Below are 26,032 nucleotides of genomic sequence, written 5' to 3'. Positions count from 1 at the left end.
CTGACTTACAGAACATTGGCACAGGGTGGACATATTTAATATTCCCTGTGGGAAGACCTGCCATTGATATCTCTTAGTAGGCTAAGAATTATTAAAAGTAGGTACTATGAAGGCAATTCTTTCTCTGTCTTTTTCTTGTAAAAGTATAGTGAAAAAACAGTCTTTTAAATCAATAATTGTAAGAGGCCAACTTTAGGCAATGGAGAAGGCAAAGGAATTTCAAATTGTAGAGGGCCCATTGGCTGAATCACCTTATTAACAGCTCTTAGATATATCACCGTTCTCAATTTTCCAGATTTCTTTTTAACAACAAATACAGGAGACTTAAAGAGCTTCTTGATTCTTCAATATGCTAAGCATCTAGTTGCTCCTGTACTAAAGCCTGCAATTTCTATATTGTTAAAGGTAATTTCTTAACCCATATAGGTTTCTTAGTTAAACATTTTAAAGGTAGGGTCATTGGTACCTCTGAAAGTTTGCTAGTTGTTTTTGTGTTTTTGTACAATTTGAATGGTTGGTGACTTTTTCATAGTACCTTATAATATCCTTCCCAGAAACATGAGGCTGTAGAAATGTTAATCTGGGTATTCCATTGCTGCAACAGATCATGATTCATAGACTCACTACTATATTAGCCACATATGGCCTCAGCCTTTCTTTCTGTCCTTCTGACCCTATACATTCAACCCATCCTATACTTTGTTTTATTTGAGATACGGTTATAATTCCTAGGAATTGAACATTTGCCTTGTGAAGAGGCCAATTCAGATGCCAAGATTCTAGAGTAATAATAGTCACATCCACACCTATGTCCAATAATCCTTCAATTACAATGTTATTTATTCATACTCTCAGTTTTGGTCTTTGACCATTTATAGAAGTCTGCCAAAATATATGTTTCCTGTTTTCTATTGGAATTTTTGATTCATCCTCCATGATTATTCTATCATCCAAAGCAGTATGGTTTTTTACAACTGGCAATGAAGTTTTTAATTTTCCTGGGGAGGCATGTCCTCCACAGTAATTGGGATTGACCAGACCACATTTGACCTGCAAGAGGCCCCCCAAAAGGAGTTTCCTGATGGTAATGGGTTGCCTTGTTTGACTTTTGTGGTCTACATTCATTGGTCCAATGTTGGCCTTTGCCTAATATTCTACATAATCCTGAAGACTAAGACTGTCCATTTTTTTTTTCATTCCCAGAGGAAACATTATTTCTAGGAACACCTTGTCTACAATCCCTTCTCAGATCCCTTAAAACATTTGGTATTTTGATGTTTCTTCATACCTTTGGAAATTGCTTCTCCTACCCAAGCCTCAGTATTATAGTCAAATGACTCAACATTGACTATGTGCATGATCCATTCATCCATTGGTGCTGATTTGGCCTTTAAAGTCCCAAGTATCTTTTTGTATTCTAAGTTGGCATTTTCAAAAGCCAGAAATTCAATAAGTACTCACCTAGCTTCTGAGTCCCTTACCCTTATTTGTACAACTTTAGTTAACCTTTGTAAAAAGTCACTAAAGGTTTCTCTTGGGCCTTGTATGACCTTAGTATATGATTCAATTCTTCTTCCTGATTTTTGAAACCTGTCCCAACCATCCAAGGCGGCTGTGTAGCATAGGGGCAAGATGTGTTCATTGTAAATAGTTTACTCTGTGGATCTTACCAAGAATTTGACCTTAGGAAGCCTCAAATCCTTTGACTCTGCCTTGCTGTTCTAGGGCTTTAGCCTCCTCTCTCCAATAGCCCTTCCACTGTAACTGTGGCCCATCTTCTAGCACTGCTGATACTAAATGATGTCAATCATGTGGAGTAACCCTACTGCTTGAAGTCCATGTCTTTACTGTATCCCTAACAAATGGTGACTGTATGCCATAAGATACTATTGCTTGCTTAATTTCTTTTAGATCTTTCATAGCTATAGGTTTCCATTTATATTCTTTGTATCTATTTGAGTATTGAGTATTTGCTGGCTTTTCAGAGGTAATAACAGGACAAGTAGCTAAAACTCTGCTAAGTCATCTCAATCTGAGAGGTAATGACAATGTTAAATCCTTTGCCTGTACCTTGCTTCTCCTTACTCCTCCTTAAAAACCCTTTTTACATGGTTCCTCCCAACAACTTCTAGTCAGGTAGCTGCTGAGGCAGCCTCTTCACCACAGGTGAATTTTATTTAATCAAACACATATTTACATCATTAAACAAATGTTCCAGAGTATAAACAAAAGTAACACACCTTAAAATAATATTCGACAACATTCATCAATATTATTCATTAGAGATTTGCAAATAAAAATAACAACTGGATTAAAGCTATATAATAATTATGTAAATATGAATTTAAAATTCAAAAGGTAATAAAGAAGGACTGGGAAGATTTATCAGCAGTTAGGAGTGCTTGCTGTTCTTCCAGAAGACCAGAGTTTAGTTCCCAGCACCCAAATCAGGTATTAAAAATGCTGCGAGATCCCCGGCAGCAGTAGGCAGGCAGGCCCACAGATCAGCCAGTCCCAGGCAGAGACCAGTCCTGAGCAATGGCTGGTCCCGGGTGGGCTGATCCCAGTGAGCCCAGGGGTGTGAACAGGTGGTGGGTAGAAGGCACATGGACAGACACATTGTACATAATAGAATTGAATATTTATTACTTAGAGCGGGGGTGAAGAAAGAGAAGAAGAGGAGAGAGACAGAGAAGGGAGAGCAGGAGAGAAGGGCACGCACACCAAGAAGGACAGTGAGAATCAAGATGGCGAGAGAAGGGCAGGGGTCACCAGGAGTGGGCATGGCTTGTCTCTTAAACTGACAATTAACCATAACATCAGGCAACTCACAACTGACTGTAACTTTAGTTTTATGATATCTGAAACCATCTTATAGCATCTACTATTACCTGGGGACACACACACACAAGCATGCACACACATCTTAACAAAAGTAAAAATAAATCATTTTTAAAGGCCATAAGAAAAAGAATTTTTTAAAAAGAACCCAGCTGAGCGTGTTGGTGTATGTCTTTAATCTCAGTACTTGGAAGGCAGAGGTAGGCAGAACTCAATGAGTTCAAGAACAGCCTGGTTTACAAAAGTAAGTCCCAGGATAGCCAGGGTCATTACACAGAGGAACCCTGTCTCAAAAAGAACAAAAAGAAAGAAAGAGAGAAAAGGAAAGGAAAGGAAAGGAAAGGAAAGGAAAGGAAAGGAAAGGAAAGGAAAGGAAAGGAAAGGAAAGGAAAGGAAAATAAAGAACCCTGGAATCCTCTCAGGCTTCTTGTGGGAACACAAAACTGTAAAACTTGTTTTGAAGACAGTTTATAAACTTTACCGTGCACCTGCCATAACCCAGGCATTATTTTAGTAGCTATTTGTTCAAGAGAAATGAAAGGACAGTTTTATTGAAACACTCATATACTTGCAACACACCAGCTTCATTTGTAACAACCCAAACCAGAAAGCAATCATCCACACACAGGTAAGAGAAACACATTACCATGTCTATGCAGTGGAATACTACATAATTATCAAAGGCATAAAGTGTTGATCAAACAACATGGGTGACTCTCCAAATAATAATTATGCCAAGAAAGAAAAGTCAAGCACAAAGAAAGTGAATCATGAGTGGCTATATTTGCATATATTTCAGGAAAAATGCTGATAGACAGCAAGATGGCAGATCTGTTGGTTGTCTTTGTGAATTTTGTTTAGAGAATATCTATGTATGCCAATATGTGTGCCAAAATGCATTAAGCTTTGCACTTAACTCATTGAAATGTGCCTGTCAATTGCACCTCAACATAAGAAAATAATGAATGGGGAAAGGTGCTCCCAATATCACCCATTCAGATGCTTACTGGGAGGAATTCTCTAGGCAGGTTCTTTGTGTTTACTTGAAATCATGAACAGATATTGAATATTATTTAAATGCTAGTATTGAATCTTTTGACATAGCATAAGGATTCCCCCTTACTGTGGCAACTGATGAGAGTAATCTTTATACATGTAGTTCATGCCCACAACTCGGAACCTGGTCAGCTGATAACTGTGGATGTTTATCCGTCCAGAACAATGCAGAAACAATGCATTGTCTCTAGATTTTCTTCCTTGTCCAGTTTTTACTTCAAACTTCTAATATGTTCCCAGGCTATAAAACATGTGCCCTTTATCCTCTGAAAATTCTTATTTGATTTGACCCATTCTATTTGAAATTAGTTGGAAAGAGTAAGTAATAGGATGACCTAGCCATAAACTTTTACAAAGTTATTTAATTTCATAATAAATGGAGATCTATCCAGTCACACCAGTGCTTCTTGGGGTTATTTTGAGGTTTTTAATTGTCCAATATTTCTCTACTTTAAAATTACTATCATGTAGTTGAATTATTAAGTTCTTCTATGTCTGTAATTATATATCTTTTATAGACTTAATGTTGTTTATTATCTTTCTTTTTAAACCAAAGTCAATTTCCCTTGATTTTTACAACAATCACCCTTTGGTTTTATTGATCTTGTTTAGATTACTAATGTTTCTTAAAGTTATAGTTCTATACTTTTATCACAACTTTAAAAAATTCTCTCCACAGTGCTTCTTACGTGTTTCCTTCTCCTCCACTATCTTTATTAACAGATGCTGGACGACTGAGTGTATTCAGATTTTTACTCTGTTCTTCATTTCTCTTAATTTCTCCTTTAATCATCTATCTTCCCACTCTGTATGCCACAGTCTAAGCAATTTATTTCAACAAATGGTCTAGATCGATAATTCTCTCTACATATATATATATATAATTTATTATTAGCTACTTCTAAACAATATATAATATATTGTTATATAATTAGCTACTTCTAAACAATTTATTTAACACACTTGTTAAGGATCTTATTTTATTTCCATAGTCACACAATGAGGGAAATTCTATTCAGTTGTATTTTGAATCTATACAACCATTCTGACACTCTGTTTTTGTTAAGTCCTATTTGTATGTTCTTCTTTGGAGTTCTTGCCTAGATCTTACTATCTGATGACTTCTGTATCTACAGCCTGCACGTCCTGTAAATACGTTCCCCCAATTCTCACTGCATATCACTGCAAATGTTCCCCCAATCCTCACTTTCTTTTCCAAAGACGTAATGGTCTCAAACTGAAAGTTCAGATTTAGTTCATCGTAAGGTTATTCTTATCTTATAGTTTCCAAATGAAAATACTTTCTCCCAGAAAAGGTTTGTGTCTTTAATTCATAAGGTTCTAAAGCTAGAAATTCTTCAAGTGTCCCTCGAGGATTATGGCTCAAACTAGAAGTCTGAGACTCAATTCCACTTTCTCATGGCTACAACCAAGCTCTGAATTGAAATGCAGTCCTACTTAGAACCTCTTTCCCTGTGGCCAGCCTTCCCTTCGCATCTGATCACTATCCACTACTCTCAGTTCTACCCTGATCTCAACATTTGTTTCTTTGCTTTATTTCAAGATTAGATTAGATATCGCAGTTCAGCTTCCTGGCTTACTATACATCCTCTTACGTAGCCATCAATCTGCTACTGTGTTCTCCCTTTAGTGCCTAGCATGTTCTGCAGTGGGAGCACCTACCAGAGCACCTAGTAGTCTGTGTAGCCAGACACAGAAGTTAATTCCAGAGCTGTATCTTAGGAAATTAAAAGAAATGTTGGAAACTACCAGAGCTATGTGCCTCCACTCAGTATCCTGATAATTGAAACACATGCATTCACATAACCACCAGGTAGAAAGGAGGTGTTAAGGATCAAATTGCATCCTTTCAAAAATCAAATTGTACAGCCACACTGTTCAGTATATTTCAGAGTGAAGCTGTGTTTGGAGATTGGATATTTAAAGTGGTAATTAAAGCTAAACAAGATAATAATAGAGGGACTGAGCATACTCAGGAATGCCCAAGCACTCTGTGAAGAGACAATAAAATGATTATTACCTTCAAGTCAGTGAGAGACCCTCAGAAGAGCCAACCATGTCAGCGCCTTGACTTTGCACTTCCAATGTCTAGGATTATAAGAACCAAATTCTGATGTTTAAAAGACTTAGTCTTTAATGTTTTCTTGTGAGTACTAGAAAACTTATAAAAAATTAAGTGTCCTTCTCATTCTTATAATGACTTGTTCCCTCTTGCCTTCCTGGGAAGTTTTATTCATCTTTCAAGGCCAGCTCTAAAGCCACATCTACATAAATTCCCTTAATCCACCTCATTCCCATATTTTGACATATTTCCACTATAGTATTTTACACTGCATCGGTGTCTGTTTCCTACATTAGATGTGAATTCCTGAAGAGACATTCCCTAAAGTCCATCTTTAAATTCTCAGTTTCTATGGCAGTCCTTGTAGGATGGGTGGCTGAGATGCAATTTCTCAGGCAACCTCACTCGTTGCTGCCCTCTGGTGGCCATTTATTCTCCAACCCAGCATTCAAGGTAGAACCAGGACAACACCCAGGCTTTCATGGCCTCTTTTAGGCAGTTGACTTTGAAATTTACAAGAAGTTGCTTATGTCTCCACTGGCATTAACATCTCCACTTTCTACAGCATCTGCAACTTTCTGATCATTAGTGTTTATTAGTAACTTGTGTAACAACATTCTCAATCCTCTCCATCCTAAAATCGATGACTTCCAAGCCTAGCTAGGTCACACTTCTAATAAACCCAGACTCACCCAGGCACTGCGGTACAACACTTAATCCCTGTATTTGGGAGGTGTAGGCACCAGCATCACAAGTTTGTGGGCTTTAAAGTGGGTTTGATACCTTATCTTTAAAAAAAAAAAAGATTCCAAATTCCTAATAATTAACTCATATTTTACTTAATAAACCCATTATTAGCCTGCATTCAAACTTACCTATCAAAACGCTTTCATCTATATACATTTTAGCTCTGCCCTAGCCAGTGTCTTCTAGGAGATCCTCCTTGCTGGCATATGCATCCTGAGAACATTTTTGCTTTACTTGGTCAAAGAGACTTTGTAGGTGTGGTGAAGGGATGGGAAGACCTCGGGATGGGAAGAGAGCTCTGAAATATAAGAGAGGGTCTGATGCAATCACAAAGGTCCTTATAAGGAGGCAGGAGGTTCAGAGGTGGGAGAGAGATGTGACGGCAGATGCCAAGGAGTGGAGGTAGCAGGATTGCAGGGCCAGGAGCCAGAGAGCACAGGTGTTGCCTAGAAACTGGGAAGGACTAGAAAGCACATTCTCGCTTCTGGCCTCCAGGAAGAGCAGAGTTTTGCCAACCCATTTGAGGCTGCTAGCTTCCCAAAGTGTCCAAGAATAAATTGTGATGCTGCTAGCCATGAGGCCCATGGCAACCTGACAGATCAGTAATAAGAAGCTCCAGTAGATGGATCGCTAGCCTATCAGAAGCCTTTTTCTGGTTCGCAAATACACTTTTCCTACTCTACTCAAGCACATTCTTCCAACCAATTGTCCATCTGATGGCTTTATTTCATTTCCCATGCACCTAGATAGTATGGTTTTTAATTTTAGAACACTTCTCAGGGTGTTGAGGTTCTAACCAGTTGCTGTTTCTCTTTATCTATTCTAAAAATCTCAACATGGCAACATACCCAAATCCAGTTTGCCTCTGTCCTACATTGAGGATACAATATCATCTTATGAGAAAACAACTGAACAATACATATTAACACAACTACAGACTCGTGCCTGGTGATCTCAGTTGATTCCTCCAACCCTCTATTTCTTTTGTATGAATTTCGCTACTTCCTGTTTTCCAGCAATAATTCTACACCATTATCCCTTCTGAACCCCCCTGTACTATTACTGGAATTCTCTCCAGTAAGTTCCCTTATCTTCTTGTTTATTGTTCTTGTTTTTGTTTATAGGGCCAGAGATTGAATGCAAGGCTTTCATTCAAGCAAGAAGTTTGACACCATTTGACCACTGAACAACTCCTAGGCTTGCAGCATTGTTTCTTTATTTTTGAATAGGGTTTAATAAGTCACTCAGGCTGCCCGTGAGCTCACTCTGTAGCCCAGGCAGATCTTTCAGCCCAGCTGCCTCGGGCTCCCAAGTTTCTTGTAATACAAGCCCACAACATCAAGCCTGTCTTGTCTTCTGTGTTTAAGAGAAATGTGAGGAACGGTATTGACTTGTTTCAACCTGGCCTCTTGCCACAGTGCCTTTTGCTCTCATGGTACTAAAAGACCCCCCTCCACATGCCCCCATTCTTTCTAGTCTATATTTCCCTAAAACATATTGACCTCTTTTCTGTTTGCAAATTTAGGGGTAAACATCTATGAACCACCCTGCGTGCCGGGTGGCTACCGACCCTTTGTGTTTACAGTTTACTGAACTGTCTTCTATGGCAACTGTCATGTCTCATCACCTTAAACATGACGTCATGCTTGAATGCATTCCTCTTTACTGCATCTCTCCTTTGGTTCGACTGGCGATTCCTTTAGGCGAATGAATGGTATCTGTCTTCTCATTTCTAATACTCTAGCACTATGACTTTAAGAGAAATAGTTAAGTAGAAAGGAAAGAAGAGACGCAGGGGAGGTGAGTGGCGAGCCACCCTCCCCCACCTCGTGCACATACTGTTCTATACTAACCATGACTCTCACCTCCTCCCAATGATTAATCTGCTTGGAGACTAAGATCTGTCCCAAATCCCCGGGCAGAAGCTCATAGCCATCCAAACGACAAGTGCTTTGGCATGTCCATCAAATCTGCTTCAGAATCAGGAAGACACTCTTGGCTATCTCAGTACTCCAGACCATCTGGTCAGGTGGCAGAACGCCCACTTACAAGGTCAGTTCCTTACTGCCCTGCACTCTCCATGTTGTGATAATAGGAACTTTTTCTCTGAGCTTCATAGTGACGCCTTATATGGCATCTTCGGTTCCTCCATCACTTAATTTTCTGCTGTAATTCTCAACGAGGCAGCAGGGATATTTATTTCTTCAGAACATTACTGTCAAGCAACTCTTCCCAAGAACAAAAGAATGGTTTGGGAGAGCATAAGGAGTTATATGCCATTCTCATGTCCCCTTCCATTGGGAGGACGGTGGCAGTGAAGTGAGCAGAGAAACAGTGGTTTTTGACTTCACAGATTGCCTCGCCTGTTTAGTGGGCACGCTGATCCTAAATTGTATTGTTGGCCTTAAAAGTGATGCGCCATCAACTACACCCAATTGCAAATGATGGTTTCTTTTGCATTCAAGTGAAATTATTCCCTCAACACAGAGGTGAAGGTGAAAAAGGCTAAGGTAGCTATAATATGCCTCTTGGTGGTAAAGGGTATTTTGGTTAGAATTTGCCTGAAGAGTCCTTCAAGCCTCTTGGAAGTAAATGACTCCTGACAGAAGACAGAATGACAAAGAACTGTGCAAATGACATTCATCTGTGCCCAAAAAGAAAGGAGAACCCCACTGCAGGCATGGTTCCTAAGTTGGAGACCTATACAGACTCCCTACAAAACAGATACAAACACTGCTACACATGGTGGGTCCCACCGCCTTCAGATACTGATTCTCTTTGTAGGTCAGTCTTTCTGAGTAGACAACCGACAGATGAATTCAAAGCTGAACAAACTCATAGGCATATCCCAAACCAAATGCGTTAGAGGATAACCTAAAAAACTACATCTCTATCTCTGCCTCGCTTACCTATGCATCTGGGAAGAAACGGAAGGGAGAGAAAGAAAATTTTCTTCCTTCAAGATTCAATACAAAGGCTCTTTTCTCCACAGGCTCCCTTTAACTACTGCGATTCTCTGAAATTGCTCCTGAATACACTCAGGATTTTGCGTTTCACTATGCCCCACACAGACTGGCTTTACTGGAAATCCATGTATGTCAAACAAACTCATTTCCCCAATTAACTGCAAGATCCACAAGGACCCATTCTCCAATCCAATAACTGAACATAGGAAATGCTCACTAGAAACCTACTCCACATCACAACTATGACTTGGTATTTATATTTACAACTCCGGAGAACAAATGAGGCTCTTAAGGACTTAAGGACTTAAGGGCGGTGTGTATGTTGATAGGAGAGAGCGAAAGTAATGATTTCTGGAGGAAGCAGGGAGAAGGTCAAAAATCCATGAAGCTACTAAAAATATGCGTCCCAGGGAATTAGAACAAATTGAATTAGTGAAAGTTTACCTCAGCGGCTAGGGAGATTTACACACAACACTTTACAGAGCCTGACCGGGTTCTGAAGACTTCTAGCGTCTTTGGCGCCGGGTGAGCCCAGACTGTGGGTCTCAGGCCAGCGGACTCCCGTGCGCGCCCGCCGGCACCACGGCTCCTCACCAGCAGGGGGCGCAGGTAGCGCGCATCCACCGGGCCGCTCTCCCAGCGTACCCCGCTCCCGCAGGCCACGACCCGGAAGCTGTCGCCGGTAAACGGCCGGCCGGCCGGCGGCTTTGACCGCTTTGGGGCTGCGAAAAGCAGTTGCTCGGGCTGCCGGGACTGGCTGTGGCTGCTGACCGCGGCAGTCGGAAGGAACCCCCAATGAGTCCGCTCCGGACAGGGACTCAGTCCGGGCACCAAAGTAAAATAGGTGGCTGTCATCTGTGGAAACCATCTCTTCCTTGAGCCATGGAGGCAGAAACAGTGTCTCCTACCCAGGAGGCTACCCCTGAGTCCAGCAGTGGCTTCGGTAATCTGTGGAGTAGCCGGAAGCTGATGGTTGTGGGGGTCTTGCTGGGCGGGCTACTTGTCATCCACCTTCTGGTCAACATGTGGCCTCTGATCCTTCTGTGGGCATCGTTGGTGGTGCTGGGAGGTTGGCTGGGGGCCAGTGCCATTGCTGGGGCTTCTGGTCAATTGCACCTGGAACGATTCATCACGGTCACCGCCTGTCCTCCATGCCCCGAGGCAGAAAGGCAGCTGGAACAGGAGATTAACTGCATCATCCAGATGATAATCCGTGATTTTGTGTTATCCTGGTATCGTTCAGTGAGCCAAGATACAGCACTCGAGGTGGTGGTGGAGGCAGCCATGAAGGGGCTGGTTCAGGAGCTTCAAAGGCGGATGAGCCTAGGGGACAGCCATGCTCTTACACAGAAGGTTCTCACTCTCTGTGGTTGTCACCTGCAGTGCTATATTCAGGCAAAAAAGGCCACAGCCAGGGAGCAAAACGGTTCAGTTCAGCCCTCCCAGCTGTGGGATGCGTACTGCCAGGCCACTCCTCCCCATCCTGCCATGCACAGTCCTACCACTGAGGTCACCTATGCACGTGGCATTGTGAATTTGTTACTTAAAGAGTTAGTGCCCAAGCCCCACCTGGAGACTAGGACTGGACGCCACATGGTAGTCGAACTCATTACTTGCAATGTGATCTTACCACTGATCAGTAAGCTATCAGATCCTGACCGGATCCACCTTATACTTGTGAGTATCTTTTCCAAGTATAGACACGATGCAGTCCAAGGAACTGAACCGCTGGGCTCAGCCAGTGTCCTAGAGCAGCCGTCAGTGCCCACCTCTCTGCCACTGGTTGTTGAAGTAGAGAGTCTGCCCACAGGAAAAGCACCTTCTCCAGTAGCAGCCCCAGTCCACATAACCTGCAGCGAGCCAGCCCCCTCCCCAGAAGTCGAAGAAGGTCATGAAGCTGCAGAGGGAGATTTGTCTGGGATGCTTGAAGAAAGAAGAATAGGAAATAACTCATCCCATTTTCTACAGCCGGATATTCGAGGCCCCTTGTTCTTATGCGAAGACTCGGAGCTGGAGTCACCGCTATCTGAACTGGGCAAAGAAACCATCATGCTAATGACCCCAGGCAACTTCCTCTCTGTCAGGATTCAGGATGCTCTGTGTGCACTAGAGGATTCCCGGGCTCTGGAGCCTAAGGATGGTGAGGGATCTGAAGGTATGGAAGGATCAGAAGCGGAGGAAGCTCCAGGAACAGAAACAGACACGGGCCTACTGGTCTCCATGCTGAACTGCCCAGAGATCCAGATTGACACAGAAGACAAGGAGGTAGAGCAAGGAGATGTCACCTCTCTTACGACTTCGTTAGAGGAGCCAGAAAAATCCTGCCCTCCACGACCTTCATGCTTGGAAAAGGATCTCACCAGTGGTGTGAGCTCCCTTGAGCCTACTCTACCACCAGTTCCACTTTCCTCCTCTCCCCCTGGTCCTCTCAGCTCAGCCACCTTCAGCTTTGAGCCCCTGAGCAGTCCGGATGGCCCAGTTGTCATCCAGAACCTTCGAATCACTGGCACCATCACCGCCCGAGAGCACAGTGGTACTGGATTCCACCCATACACGCTGTACACTGTGAAGGTAACAAGACTACAGCTGTAGTCATTCACTCTGGGAACGGCTGTAGAAAGCCGAGTCGGTAAACAGAAGGCTGCAAGGGCAGATGAGAGTAGCCTGGGTTTGATTAAGCACATGTGTGGCTGGCGCGTGGCTAAGTTGGAAGGCAGCGCAGGCTCTTACTCCATAGCCGTACAAACAGTCCTAGAAGCTCAGTGTTAGAGTACTGCAGGTCAGATTTTTCATTGGCTCTCCAACCTGGTTTCACCTCAGAAACACCTGGGCTCCTTTTTAAATAAATTGATTCTGATAGGCAGACAGATTCTGAATGAGAATTTCTAAGAATGCATCCCAAGATTTTACATTAAAAGAAAAAGATTTACTGACTTTTATTTCATGTGTGTATTTTGCCTGCATGTATGTAAATGCATTGTGTACCTGATGCCTGTGGAGGCGAGAAGAGGGGTCTAGATCCCCTAAAATTGGAGTTATAAACAAAATGTAAGTTGCCATGTGGGTGCTGGGAGCCAAACCCTGGTTCTCTGCAAGAGCAGCAAGGGTTCTTCTCCATTCCCACATGTTTGTTTTTTAAATGAAACTTTTCAGTCAACACATTGGTCCACAGCCTGGCTTAAGGGGACATCTGCGACTCTAGTCAACTTTCCTTGTATCTTCTCTGCATAGTCGTTCCCAAGTCTGTGCTTAAATACCTCAGGAATAAGGAACCTGCCACCTTCTAAATATTTGCTCTACCTTCCTATAATAAAAATGCAAAAGATATTAGTATTTTTTAAAGAAAGAAATTAGGAGGAAAGTTTCTCAGCAGGAGCCTCTGTGTTGACTTTACCTGCCTTCTGGAATTTCTGTGGAGCTCACCCGCCGTGTACTGGTGTGTCCAAGCACCACCACCATACAGGGCTAGACACACACTCCTGGGGAAATCCAAGCCAATGAAGTGGGCAGGGCCTGCTGAATGAGCTGCAGGATGACCTGGCATTTTAAAAGTCATGACATTTAAAGTTAAGACGGTGAACCTAATTAGATGCACCTCTGCATTCATTGCAGTGACATCATTCACATGGTCTTTATACAACAGGTATCATTTGGAAACACAGACATCTGGTCATGAATAACTGGCGACTGTCAACCAGCAGCATAACTTTAACAATTTACCTACCATGTTGTTTCCCTAATTCTAAGAGTCTCTCTGGCATGCCCCGTGCTCACATAGCAATGCTAGATTCTGGCTATTTCATCATCTGCTTATGACATATTCATGGACTAATGGCAGAGAACAGTTTTTCCTTATTACCAGAAAATTCAAGTTGACCCCAAGGGCTGAATATTCCACAGAAAGCATCCTAGCTCCCAGGTGCTCCAAGCTTGGAAGCTCTGTCTTGAATTCTGTCTGTTCTTTTCTTCTCGGTACTTGACTTCTAAGACTTCCTTGCTCACCTCAGCTGTAGTGGATTTCTCGTTCTCTCTAGCTCTCAAAATGTTCAAACACCAGCTCAAGAACTTTCAACAAGGAGATGGTTTTTGGTTTTGTTGTTTTAAATCGCTTGCCATCCTATAATATTTCAGTCAGAAAATAATCAGTTTCTGCTAGGAGCAAGCACAGGCTCACAGCAGCTCTGCATCTGAACCCCTTTGTCACAGAACCTTCCCCTGGCCTTGGCTTCCATGCTGCTCAGGTGCTTCCTTCCTAGGCGTGTGCTGTGTGTGTCGTCATTCCCATGTGACACATGAAGGCAGCAGACTGCCCGCCCTCAGAACACTTCCAGTCATCATGGAATGTCTCATGATACAGCTAATACATACCTAAGACAAAGAATTTTAGTTCAACTCCAGGAATAACAATTAGAAAGATTAATCTGCTCAAGGCAACAAAAAAGAAAGAAAACATTTCAGACAGAGACATGATTTGTGATTATCTGTTGTTTGGGTTTGCTTGTTCTTCCCCCAAACTAGTATAGAGTGTTAGTGACTGGATGTGATGGCAAAGTGATTTGCTCCTGATGAGGTCACTCCTGTAATTTAGCCGTGGTCCCTTCTGAAGGTATTATGGCTTCTGTTTTATAATGTCTTTAGGATTTAAAAATGTTACATAGCTACTTTGGGGGTGAAAAGTTTTGGACAGAAGTAATCGAAGGAACAGTGAAGAGTATTTCTGACCAAGCTAGGGGTGCCAGGAAGTACAGCTCATTCGGTCACCTTGGAGTTTGGGTCGTTAGTTACAACTAAGGGTGGTGGTCAAATGCAGAAGGCTCAGCAACATAAAGGAGCCACTTTCTCCCTTTACTGGTGCTCCACTGTGACCATTGAATAATTTCCCAATCCCCTCTGATTTCATTGATAATTCTGTTCCTTCCACAGTATGAGACAGCACTTAACGGTGAGAACAGCAGCGGCCTACAGCAGCTGGCCTACCACACCGTGAACCGCCGCTACCGGGAGTTCTTGAATCTGCAGACCCGCCTGGAGGAGAAACCAGATCTACGAAAGTTTATCAAAAGTCAGAAGTTCCCCTAGCCCCAAATGCCAGCTTGCACATCACATCTGGCCACTCTGATCTGCATGCTTGGTGGCCTGTGGGTTTGTGGGGGAGAAATCAGCATTGAGAGTGTGTTGCCCCAAGTTTGCTTGAGAGGCTGTGGGGTTTAGAGCTGGACAGCTGTAGTAGAATCCTGACTGAGGTTGTCCTTGGCTACATGCTTTATTCTACTGTCCCCATGTAGTTTACACTTAAAAAGAAGCAGGCACATTTCTACCCATGTTCATAGAATCACTTGAGCTGAGTGGTTTTTTCAGGTTTGTGGATTACCCATCTTAAATAACCCAGAAATCCCTGTCTTTAACAACCAAGCCTTTTGTGTGCACTTTGACACACCCGGGCACAGAGAAGTATTTAAAATATAATAAAATTTAACTACAAATAAGCTAGGAATTGGCTACTTTGTTTCTGTTGTTATTGTTCTAGATGCTAATGATAACCGAAGTAAATGGTAGGTTGAATGTAACATAGCTAATACTAGGACAGGCTTCAGAGCTGTGTCGGGTTCTCTTCTACATACTTCACATGTGTTAGCTCATATCATCCTGTAACCATGAGGTAGATTCTATCATTCCTTCTTACAGAAAAGCAACAGTTGCAGATCATGTGGTTTGCCTGGGGTCTTTATTATAGCAGGAATTGGAGCCAGAAGTTAAACTTGGGCCATTTGGACCTGCCTTATAACCACTGCATTATGTGCTCTCTTCACACTAATGAGAGTGGATTGTTGCATCACAACCATGGGGGAGCAGTTGGAAGTCCCCAAATTAACAAAAACCTAGAAACAAAGCCTAGTGAAATATATTTAGTGATTCCATTTGTTTTATATGGAATACCTCTGCATGAATGCTAAATAGATGCATTTGTTGTTTTGTTTTGAAGATGTTAAGGGTCCAAAAAAGCTCTTTCCAGATCTTCCATTTGGAAACATGGATAGTGACAGAGTAGAGGCCCGGAAGAGCCTCCTGGAGTCCTTCCTGAAGGTCAGCATCTGATCCTCTGACTTGGCTCACATTCTGACCCTAAACATCCAGCCCAAAGTGGTGAGATCTGGGGTCTGGGCTTTCTTCTGAAATATTTGTCTTTTGCAGCAACTCTGTGCCATTCCTGAGATTGCCAACAGCGAGGAGGTGCAGGAGTTCCTTGCACTGAACACAGATGCTCGGATCGCCTTTGTCAAGAAGCCAAGAATAGACAAGGTAGCCGCAGAGCCACTGCGCTCAGCACTCTTCCCGTCTGCAGTGTGACGTGTTTAGTAGACTGGAGACCATGCTGGGAAAATAAGAAGGGCATAGGTAGAGGAGGCATAGAGGGTCAGTAGAACGTGGACTAAAATTTTCAAGACCTATTGCTAATACGGGCTGGATCATTGACTTGCTGAGTCGCGGTGTGCAGCAGTTAGAAGGCAGTACCCTCACGCTATGTGCATATGTCCCACCAGGAGTTATTGCAGTCTTGTTCTGTGGAAGCATGTGAGGATAGAAGTGAACCTCTGGCGATGGCAGGAGGCTCTCTTTGGGGAGATAAGTTATTCACGTTATTGGGTACTCAGCAGAGAGCTCTAAGCCAGGACATTAATCTGGATTTGGATTGCTGTAGTGATCCTCTGCTGGAGAACAAAATGTACAGAGAACCATACATTCTTCAAGAGGGCGTTTCAGCACCTGTGTAGATGGTAGGGAAGCATACTTGGGGAATACAGTATACTGGAGCCTCAGTTGAAATCATCAGCAATTTTATAGGCAAACGATTCTTTGTAGGAGGTATGCCTCCTGATTTTGGCTGGATTTTTATGTGGTAGATATTAGGGAACATTTTTTATTATGGGGAAGAACCAAACTAGAAGGGATCAAGTAGATAAAACCCTGAGAGTTCTGAGCAGATGTGTTCATTGATTCTTTCCTTATTTCCTTATGGGGAAATTGTTTTTGTTATTGTCTGTTTCTTTGTTTTGGACTTGTTGAGACAGGATCTCACTGTACCCTAGTCTGACCTGGAACTACCAGTATAGTCCAATTGGTTTCAAACTCTTCCTCCTTAGCCTCCCAAATGCTTGGATTACAGACAAATGCCATCACATTTAGCCAGACCGACAATTTTGAGCAAGGCACTGTGCTAATTTCCAGTAAGGCCAAAGTAGAAGGCACAGATAAAGGCCCTCCCCTCAATTACAATCTTGAGACAGGAAAGAAAATTGAATTTCATGTATATGCATATGCACACAAGTGTATTCACCCATGCATGTGTGTGGAGGACATGGAAATTCTTCCTTCATCATCTATCTATCTATCTATCTATCTATCTATCTATCTATCTATCTACATATCTACATATCTACATATCTACATACATATATACATATATACACACTATATATATATATTTGAGACAAGGTTTCTCACTGAACCTGAATATCTCTTCTAGTTACACTGGCTGGCTAGCAAGCCTGTGGGGTCTGCCTCCAGGCCAGCAGCACTGGAATTACAGATATGCACCATAACACCCAGTTTTTATATAGGTACTTAGGAGTCTGAGCTTGGGTTCTCATGAGTAAGGACTTTGCCCACTGAACCATCTCCCCAGCCTGCAAGGTGTGTTTTATAAGCTGTATTATTTATGTTCATTCCATTCCATCCTCTGTTCCCTTCCTGGTTTGTTTTTCCTGGTGTTCCCTGTGGTCTTGCTGGTTGTCCAGTGTGTCTTGGCTGTACAGGCTGTGCTCCTGTGGGGCATTCATTACCATTGCTTACTTCCATTCCCCTGATAGTTATCCTTTGTACACTTCCTTTAATAGCAAATACATGCATGTCAACTTACTCTGAAAAACTGTAGATGATTCTTACTTTTCACGGATAGGTTTTTTCTTTATAGCAATTCCAGCTGCCTTAACTGCCAGCCTGTGTGATTTTTATTCTTTCTGTACCTAAAGAAGAGAATTGTTTGATCTGACTATAAACCCAACTTATTACTCTATGAGTCTTTGCAACATGTTTATATTATTTAAGCTGCCACACTGAATTTTCTCTTTTCTTCTTATAATCTTTATTTTTTCCCTTACATGCCTTTGTAATTTCTACTGAGCCACACTTTGGTGATGGTATTGTCAGTTGGAAGGTAGGAGTCACCTTTTAATGTAAAATGAAAAATATTAACTAAAAGTTTTCTCTAGTGTGAAGAACTTGCTTGGGTTTTTATTTCTCCCTGTTTTGTATTTGGCTTCTTGTCTGTGGTATTGTTTGTCTTACTCTGAAGAAAAGATTGTTCTAGACAGAGAGAAAAGAATTCTTGTCCCTGGCTCTTGTCCAGTTTTCTCAAAGGCTCTGCGGATGGCTGCGTCCTTCAGCCTTTGGTGTAAAGCACAGAGAGATAACTGCTCTGTTCTCCTTCACTGCCCGTCAGGAATGTGCATAGTCATACTGACCCTGTACCTCCAACCCTGCAGATGGTGGTGAGTGCGATTGTGGACACCTTGAAGACAGCATTTCCTCGCTCTGAACCCCAGAGCCCCACAGAGGAGCTGAGTGAAGCCGAGAATGAAAGCAAGCCCCAGACAGAAGGCAAGAAGGCTAACAAGTGAGAAGCCCTTCAGTGGTCCAGGGCCCCTGTCCTCAGGTGTCAAAGCCCCATTCCATTCTCAAACCCTAGAAGAGAGGAGGTGCATGGTACCCATCAGCTTCTTAGCCAGGCCAAAGGCTGGGTTCCACAGCGCTTTACCCAGAGAGTCTGAGTAGGCAGTACTGCTGAGTGTTTGCTCCCGTCCAGGGAACCCTGGGCCCACTCACTGGGAGTTGTTGACTAGAAGGGAAAACTAAAGACAGAATACTCTTATACTCTTCTTCTTGTAGAAATTGAGGTATTTCTTTCCTAGGAAGAATTAAATTAAGACTTACAATTGATTTGTTTGCCATCATTTCTGGAAACTTTGGCTCAGAGACTACTTACTCTAGCAGTAATCAGGAAAGGACTAGAATGGAATCCTGCAGGGTGTATTTTAGTAACGGGTGTACTTCTGCTGCTCTTGCCGCATTAATGTCCCAGCTGGTCCTTGGAAGCACTCCATGCCAGCATGTGGAGGGGCAAGAACAGCACATGCACCCTAACTCTAACTGAAAACATTGTGTGAATTGGGTTCATGTGAGAGAAAGGGGGGGGGGGAATTTAAATGAATATGTACCTGACTGGTTATTTTCATCTTTATGTTCATATTAAGAGCCAGCAATACTATCTTTACATCAGGCTTTAAAATAAAAAGATCTATTTATTTTTATTTGTGTGCGTGCACATGTGTGTGTGTGTGTGTGTGTGTGTGTGTGTGTATGTGTGTGTGCGCATATGTGCTAGTACCCACAGAGATCAGAAAAGGATATCGAATCCCCCAGAATTGGAGTTATAGGCAGCTATGAGCTACCTGATATGGGGACTGAAAGAACAATAGGTGCTCTTAATCTCTAGTCATCCCTGTAGTCTCAATACTTAGCCTTCCAGCTATGCTCATATATGAAGCAATAACCACGATGCCTGTGTTTAAGAGCCCTATTTATTGAAGTTGTCATTTGCAATTGATTGTCCAGTCTTATTTGTAGTATAAGGGAAACAAGTGATTGTCCCCACAAGATAACAAAACAGTAACAAAAACCTTAGTCTATGATATTTGTCTGTTAATCTGTTCAACAGATTTCTTATGCAAACCTGTCATCACGGCTCTGGGAATGTAGCCATGACAGACTAAGCACTATTTTACTTGACAAAAATCCTTTCATAAATGCACTATAGAAATAGCATAAATATGACACTGTTTGAAGAATTACCAGGTATATGTTGTTTGAGGGATTTCGGGGGTCCCATCTTCCAGGTAGTTGTGAGAACACTAAGTCCCTCTGGAGTAAGCATGGGTGCTTCAGCTTTAATATATTGTGGATACTTACCAGACTCTTTTATAGGGACTATGATCTTGACTTGCATCTCATTCTACCTTTGTCTCTGTGTCAGGTCCAGACTGAGGTTCTCCTCCAGTAAAATTGCTCCTGCACTGAGTATAGACGAGGAGGAGGACAGTATTCTCTACTGTTTCCAGGAGGTAGGAGCAAACCAAGAGAACTGCTAGAATCACAATTGAGGTTTTGATCCTGCAGATAAGTATGCAGGAGGCTTCTCTGACATCAGATAAGAATCAAGTGCCCTGGTCAAGGACTTGGCTGATATCTGGGTCTTGAAATGTTATGCTAACAGTACTCATTTCCTCTGAGTACTTTAGAATCCTATCAGTTCTGAGTTGGTAAGTTGGCTTCCTGCGGCAATGGTTTTGCGATAATAGTGATAGGAAGAGAAGAAAAAGGAAAATCAGTTTCTAGATGGGAACAGATGACCCAGCAGTGCACAAAAGTGGTTGTCCTAGAGCAGGCTAGTTTTACTTGCTACTTGGGTAAGGAGTGAGAACTTTCCTGAAGTGGCCTGGGGTTAGTGGGCTCTGTGCCCATTGTACTTTTGCAAGCGGAAGATAGGAAACCTGGATGCTACATTTATTCTACCTCCTGCATTCTTGGTGATCTTTGCCACTGACTGTTTCTCCAGAAGTCAGAGATCCTGTCTGCGATGGAATCCTTCATTGAAAAACAGACAAAGTTACTGGAAATGCAGGCAGCAGAAGTCCCAGATAAAGATCCCCAACAAGTCCCCAAAGAATGTGTGGATAACTGTTCGCGGGACACAGCTGTCGTAGCCCAAGAACCTAACAACAGTGACCCAGGTGAGTGACATGACCTTTGCTTTTTCAAAGAAGATCCAGGGAGAAGTCCACTGGGACTTAGGGAAGGTGCACTTTGTAATTCTCATTTCTCTTGTGCTTTGCCAAGAGATCCATGTTTTGAACTCCTCCAGAATTAGAGGTGCTGGGGCCAGAGGTGGGTAAGATAAACATAGTCCTCAGAGCCAGTCAAGCAGCAGGGAAAAATCTACATGCATAATATATGCATAGAATCAGTGTGTTGTTTTTGACACAGGGGTTACTGTCTCCTAGACATCTCCCTCCCTCAGTGTCTGTGGTACCAATTTCCTGATGTTTCTTTCTCTCCCTCTCTGTCTTTCTCTCTGTCCCTTTTGGGGTTCCTTAACATCATTCTGGATGTTTAGTTTAGGTTGTATTCTTACTCTATGCCCTCCGTACCGAGGGACTGTCATAAGCTCTCTGTCAGTTTTGCCTTTGTACATGGATCAGTGATGCCTAAATATCAAATAGCATGTGTCTCCACATGGTAGACCACAGAATCACCCATAGAATTCATCTTTCCTCAGATCTGGTCCTACTTTACTTCCTGCCATTGCAGGCGAAGCTTTCTAGTTCCCCAGGGAAAAAGAGAGAAGAGCATTTTCTTCCCAGGAGAAGATCAAACATACCCTACAGAGGAAGAATCAGAACCTGGCTTTTAGTATGTTTGTGACATAAAACTTAAAAAGAAGAAAGTTATATTGATTAACTAAAACAAAGACCCCTTCAAAGACTAGATGATCACAAAATCTTGAGATCAGAAGGGGATGAAAGAACTAATTTCATATTTACTCCCAGGTGCCCAAGAACAACTTACCTGGCTTCTACTGTGTGGACCTCAATTTAAGAATGTGACAGATGGGACTTACTATTGTCCTGTGCAACTGTAATTGTCAGCAGGAGGCAGGCTAGAGTCATCTGAGAGGAAAACCTCCATGACTGAGGGATTGCCTAAGTCAGATTGGTCTTCAGGCATGTTTGTGAGGCATTGTCTTGATTATTAGTGCTTGTGTGTTAAGAGAGCTTATCTGTTCTTCAAGAGGACCTTGTGGTTCCTTGTTTGCTTTATTTTTACTGCTATGACTAGATGTAACCACAGGGTGGCAGCTGCAGACAAATGCTCATCCCGAGGAGATGATGGCAGTGAGGAGGCTGTTTTCTGAAGGAGGAATAGCCCACCTTTGAGCAAATGAATGCAAAACAACTCATCATTTCCCACACCCCCTTGAAATACAGCACAGAAAAAGAAAAATAGGTACTGGGCAGAGTTTAAAAAGAAGTGAGATTCAGTTCTAACAGATCTGCCCAAATCCAAAGTGATTTGTATTCTGGAACACCCTTGGAAGAGGAAAGCTGGCGCAGGCTGTTTCAGAGATCCCCAGTGAGCGTAGACTAGCAGAGTGAGCATTGAAAATAACAGTGTTAAGATTGATCACAGCAGAAGTACCAGGATTCCCCTAATCATCGTGGAACGCCAGCATGACGCGGGAGCCCAGCACAGGTTTAGAGAAGAGATGCTCCTGTCCAGTAAACAGATGTTCAGATCTCTCCAGCAGAGAATAAACATGAGCTCATCTGTGGCCCCTCACGTCTTCCAAATAGGAAAAAAATTGGTAAATGTCATGACATTTTACCAGAGGTGTGGTACTCTTTCTAGAACCACGTGTTATCTCAGAATCAGGCCAAAGCCTCTGAACCCAGCCCCACAGCTCTGTGGAGTGGAGATGGGTTTCCTGCGGGAGAATGAAGCTGAGCTCTTTTCCCTGATCTGCCCACTCCTTTCCATCATTCGCTGTGGGGCGAGTGGAAGGGACAAGGCCTTGCCAATTCCAATTAGTCACCAGTTGTGAGCCCCTATTCAGAGTAGAATGGAGTCAGTGTCTTGGAGAAAGATGGGAAGGGGAAAACTGATGCCAGATAAGTAAAATAATTAAGTGTAAAACTTGTTAATAAGATAAAAAAAAACTTTGGAGAAGAGACAGAACATCAGAACATAAAAAGTTTATAAAACCATACAGAGCATATAACTCAGTGTTCTAGATACAAGTGTTTCCTGATTTATATTGTGCAGAGGGATCTCAAAACTCTAAGAGGATGGCATGAAGCTGGAGAAGCTCTGAAAGAGGAAGGGTTACTTGTGATACCTTTGTCCCGCAGGAGCAGAGACAAAGTTAGCCGACACGGCCTTCGATCTGATCCTGCTACTGTTAATGGAGCAGTGGGAATGGCTGTGTACTGAAGGCATGAAGAAGTTGTTCTCCCTTATTTTTGGAACTCTAGTTCAAAGGTAAGATTGCTGAGCCCTCTGCCACATTAGAGCCTCAATTTGCTAAGAAATTGGACATGAAACTCATTTCTATACTAGGAAGGTGTAATATCACATATAAGGAACTCATGAACTCAGCAGAAGGTAGATTCCTTAATACAGGGGTGTGGGGAAGAGGCCCCATAGAAACCCTTTAGTAACCACCTTGACCAAAGTTTGAATATATCCAGTTCTCTAAGATTTCTGACATATCAAGCACACTGAGTTACAGACATTGCCTGTATTCTTAGATTACTTTAACTCAGTCTGCCTGTTTTAGCACATGAGTTTAACATATTAGAGATTCCTCACACAGGGCACCAAAATGCAGTCAATTTAAATACATTAGCGGCGATCTCAGTCACCAAGCATGCGTTGGCATCACATTAAGAAAAGTAATCAAAGTACTTCCCTTTGGAGTCATTTGACCAAGAATGAGCCCAGACTTCAGTTCTCCACTTCTCTCCTGTGTCTTCTGTCTCTCTGTGGCTTATGGTTTCTGACTTGTCTGTAATCTGTTGTATGGTATGAATCCTTGTCATCATACATATGTTCTGTTTTTTACCTTTGTGTGCTGAGCATTTCTCTTACTAGGACATAGTGCTTACAGGATGGTAAAACAGAGAGAGAAACTCAGACTTATATCTTAGCTTTACCTGGGCTTCACAAGTGGCTTGAAAAATTTATGAATGTGGGGGTTCCTGTGGCTGATTTCTTATCCATTGTTATGGTCTTTCCCATTCCCTCATGTTTGACATAGTAATAAACATTTTTCAAATACTGAAGACCAGATTTCATTTGTTCTGTGGAGCCTGTAATGGCATCCTCTCTCACTTCCCCTGATATTGAGGAATCCTCTTCTCCGCTCGTTCTCCTTGACAGTGATTCTTCTAATAGTATATTATGTAGATTATCCATTTTCCCCAAAGCAGTGATTCTCAATGGGGTTCTTTTGTTCCCAGGGACATTTAGCAACGTTGGAGAAGTTTTGGTTGTCACAGTAGGGGTGGAGGGTAGAAACAGCTCCTGGCAGGCATCTGGGGGTGAAGATCATTGGTGCTGCTTTCCATCTGTGTTACACAGAGCACCCCAACTGCACTCCTTCCTTCCCCTACCCAGTGCACACACAGCAATGACATACTCTTCCCAAAATGCCTCTAGTGCTAAGATTGAGAAATTGCTCCTTCACTGTAGTTCAAGGGCCACAAGGACCTCTCATTGCCTATAAATCATTTCCCCATCTTTTTGTAGTGTTTTTGATTTGTTTCTCAGAATTCATTCTAGTTTTGTAATATTTTAGATGCTTTCTTAATAAGCAGAAGGGAGCAGAGTTTGTGGCCTTTGAAGAATGGAACATTTTCCTCCACCCCAAAACTTTAGGGACCTGACCCCTTATGGCCCATAGTCTTCCATCAACAAGTCTCCAGTGTGTGGTAACATGAAGAAAACAGGCTCACTTCAGGATCCAAGTATCACAATGTATAATCTTCTTGGCTTAAGTGTAGTTACTATGCAGCAAATGTCTATTGAGATATTAATTCACTCAGACATTATATTTGTCACTTTGAGAATATTTTAAAGTTTAATCCCTTTAAAGAGCTCTGTGAAAGAGGTATTATAATCCCCCCACCTCTAACATGAGAAATCTATGACTTGTAAGGAATTTGAGTTATTAAACCATAAAGTTCATAAATAACATATGCAGAATCTAAAACACATTTTTTTCCACTTTTAATCTATAGTGATTTTCTTCACTTTCAGGATAAGACCTTTGCCCATGGTTTCAAGGGTCAAGAATCACCACAAAAATCACTGCTCAGAGTGGGGAACATTCCATTGGGAGAGATTAGCAGGTATTCATAGACTCCAAACTGGATGTCCATGTCTACATGGAACAAGGAGAACCTCTGACATGAACCTCCATCTCTTCCCTGGATAGGTCAGGGTCTTTATTTTTTAAAAGGTGTTTGTGTGGTAAGCAAAGAGGCTGGGAATTGGATCCCTCCTGGAGCAGCAGCACACACACCCAGCATGCCCACCCTGACTCCACTAGAAGGGATGATGTATGAGGTCCTAGTGTCCCCATGACCGACTCCCACATTTCCATCTGAAACCTCAGGGCACTTGAGTTCCTGTCCTTTATGTGCTTTACGAAGCTGGCCACAGATAGCTGCTGTTGCAGCTTTACTTGTCCTGACCGCTGTGCAGTCTGGGTATCCAGGATAGCACAGCCACCTAGATGTAGGTGCCGTGCCCCCTTAAGACGTCCTTACATTATACCCTCCAGCTCGGTGTCTCCAAGCAGACATGCTTCACGCTTCCTTCTGCTTCCAGCTTCCTTTACTCTCCCTGCTCCCTTAAAAGACCTATATACAGCACTGCCTTGGACTCCAGGGACTCCTGCCAAGTTGTAAGCGCACTCTCTGTAGCCTGCAAAGGCGGGGCAGGGGAGACAGAGTAAATCCAACCCCATGACCCCTCCTTCTAAGCCAACTTTGGAGGAGTTCTAATCTGTGCCAGGCTTATAAATCTCCCTTGATTGTTGATGGTGTGGAGGGAGTGGGGGAGGGAAGCTCAAGAGAAGTTAGTTGCCCAAAAAAGGCATCGTTAAGTCAAAGGCAAGTCTTGCACGCATGCGTGGCTGACCTCATGTCAGCTTCTGTGCTGGGAACGTCCAATTATGTAACGAGGAGAACTCCTTATTTGGGAGGAAAGGGGAGTGAGGATAGCAGTCTAAGCCAAGGAACGAATGAAGCCAGCTTGTGCAAACTTCTCGTGTCTGAAAACATAAGAAACATAGCAGTTCTCTGTATGCATCAGAACTGGATTTAGGAAACTGGGAAAGCACTCAGAGCTAGTCTGGGTTTGAGGGAAGGAGAGATGCACTGTGCCCCATTGATGGTAGAAGGCTTGGGGCAGGAAGACCCAGCCAAGGTAAGGGGTAAAATTATTTTGGAGCCCTGATGTAGAGAGTAAAGGAATGAGAAGAAGCTGGACTAGCTCCCTGCCTAGATGCCCAGAGCCATGCCACGATAAAAATAGGAGCCAGGCCAGCATCAGAGTACATAAATGCCATGTCCATGACTCTGCCCTCCCTGTGGCCCTGAAGATGGCATCAGACCCTATGTCAAAAGGGCGCAGACACATTCCTGGCGTCTTTGTCTAGATT

General features: G+C 42.8%; 2 protein-coding genes across 4 annotated transcripts in view; one reads left to right on the top strand and one right to left on the bottom strand.

Moving 5' to 3' along the window:
• LOC125416083 (uncharacterized) overlaps positions 1 to 10,561 on the bottom strand; it is a 30,194-nt gene extending 19,633 nt beyond the window's left edge. For 2 of the 3 annotated variants that reach the window (XM_085689783.2, XM_085689782.2), the window contains exon 1: positions 10,138 to 10,561. In XM_085689783.2, the coding sequence (XP_085545909.2) occupies positions 10,139 to 10,561 (423 nt within the window). In that variant the 3' untranslated portion in view covers position 10,138. Of the gene's footprint in view, positions 1 to 5,937; positions 6,007 to 6,855; positions 7,026 to 10,137 lie in introns of those variants that run through there. The other variant, XM_085689784.2, reaches the window with a different exon arrangement.
• Positions 10,392 to 26,032, top strand: part of Snx19 (sorting nexin 19) — a 35,042-nt gene continuing 19,401 nt past the window's right edge. The window contains exons 1-8 of the mRNA XM_048458683.3: positions 10,392 to 12,264; positions 14,617 to 14,755; positions 15,677 to 15,777; positions 15,886 to 15,993; positions 18,237 to 18,367; positions 19,784 to 19,871; positions 20,366 to 20,540; positions 22,716 to 22,845. Of these exons, the coding sequence (XP_048314640.3) occupies positions 10,576 to 12,264; positions 14,617 to 14,755; positions 15,677 to 15,777; positions 15,886 to 15,993; positions 18,237 to 18,367; positions 19,784 to 19,871; positions 20,366 to 20,540; positions 22,716 to 22,845 (2,561 nt within the window). The 5' untranslated portion in view covers positions 10,392 to 10,575. The remainder of the gene's footprint in view (positions 12,265 to 14,616; positions 14,756 to 15,676; positions 15,778 to 15,885; positions 15,994 to 18,236; positions 18,368 to 19,783; positions 19,872 to 20,365; positions 20,541 to 22,715; positions 22,846 to 26,032) is intronic.

This window comes from Myodes glareolus, chromosome 4, assembly GCF_982192425.1.
Source record: "Myodes glareolus chromosome 4, mMyoGla1.1, whole genome shotgun sequence".
Taxonomy (NCBI): domain Eukaryota; kingdom Metazoa; phylum Chordata; class Mammalia; order Rodentia; family Cricetidae; genus Myodes; species Myodes glareolus.
Note: the sequence above shows the minus strand (reverse complement) of the source record. Positions and strands in the feature narration are given on the sequence as shown.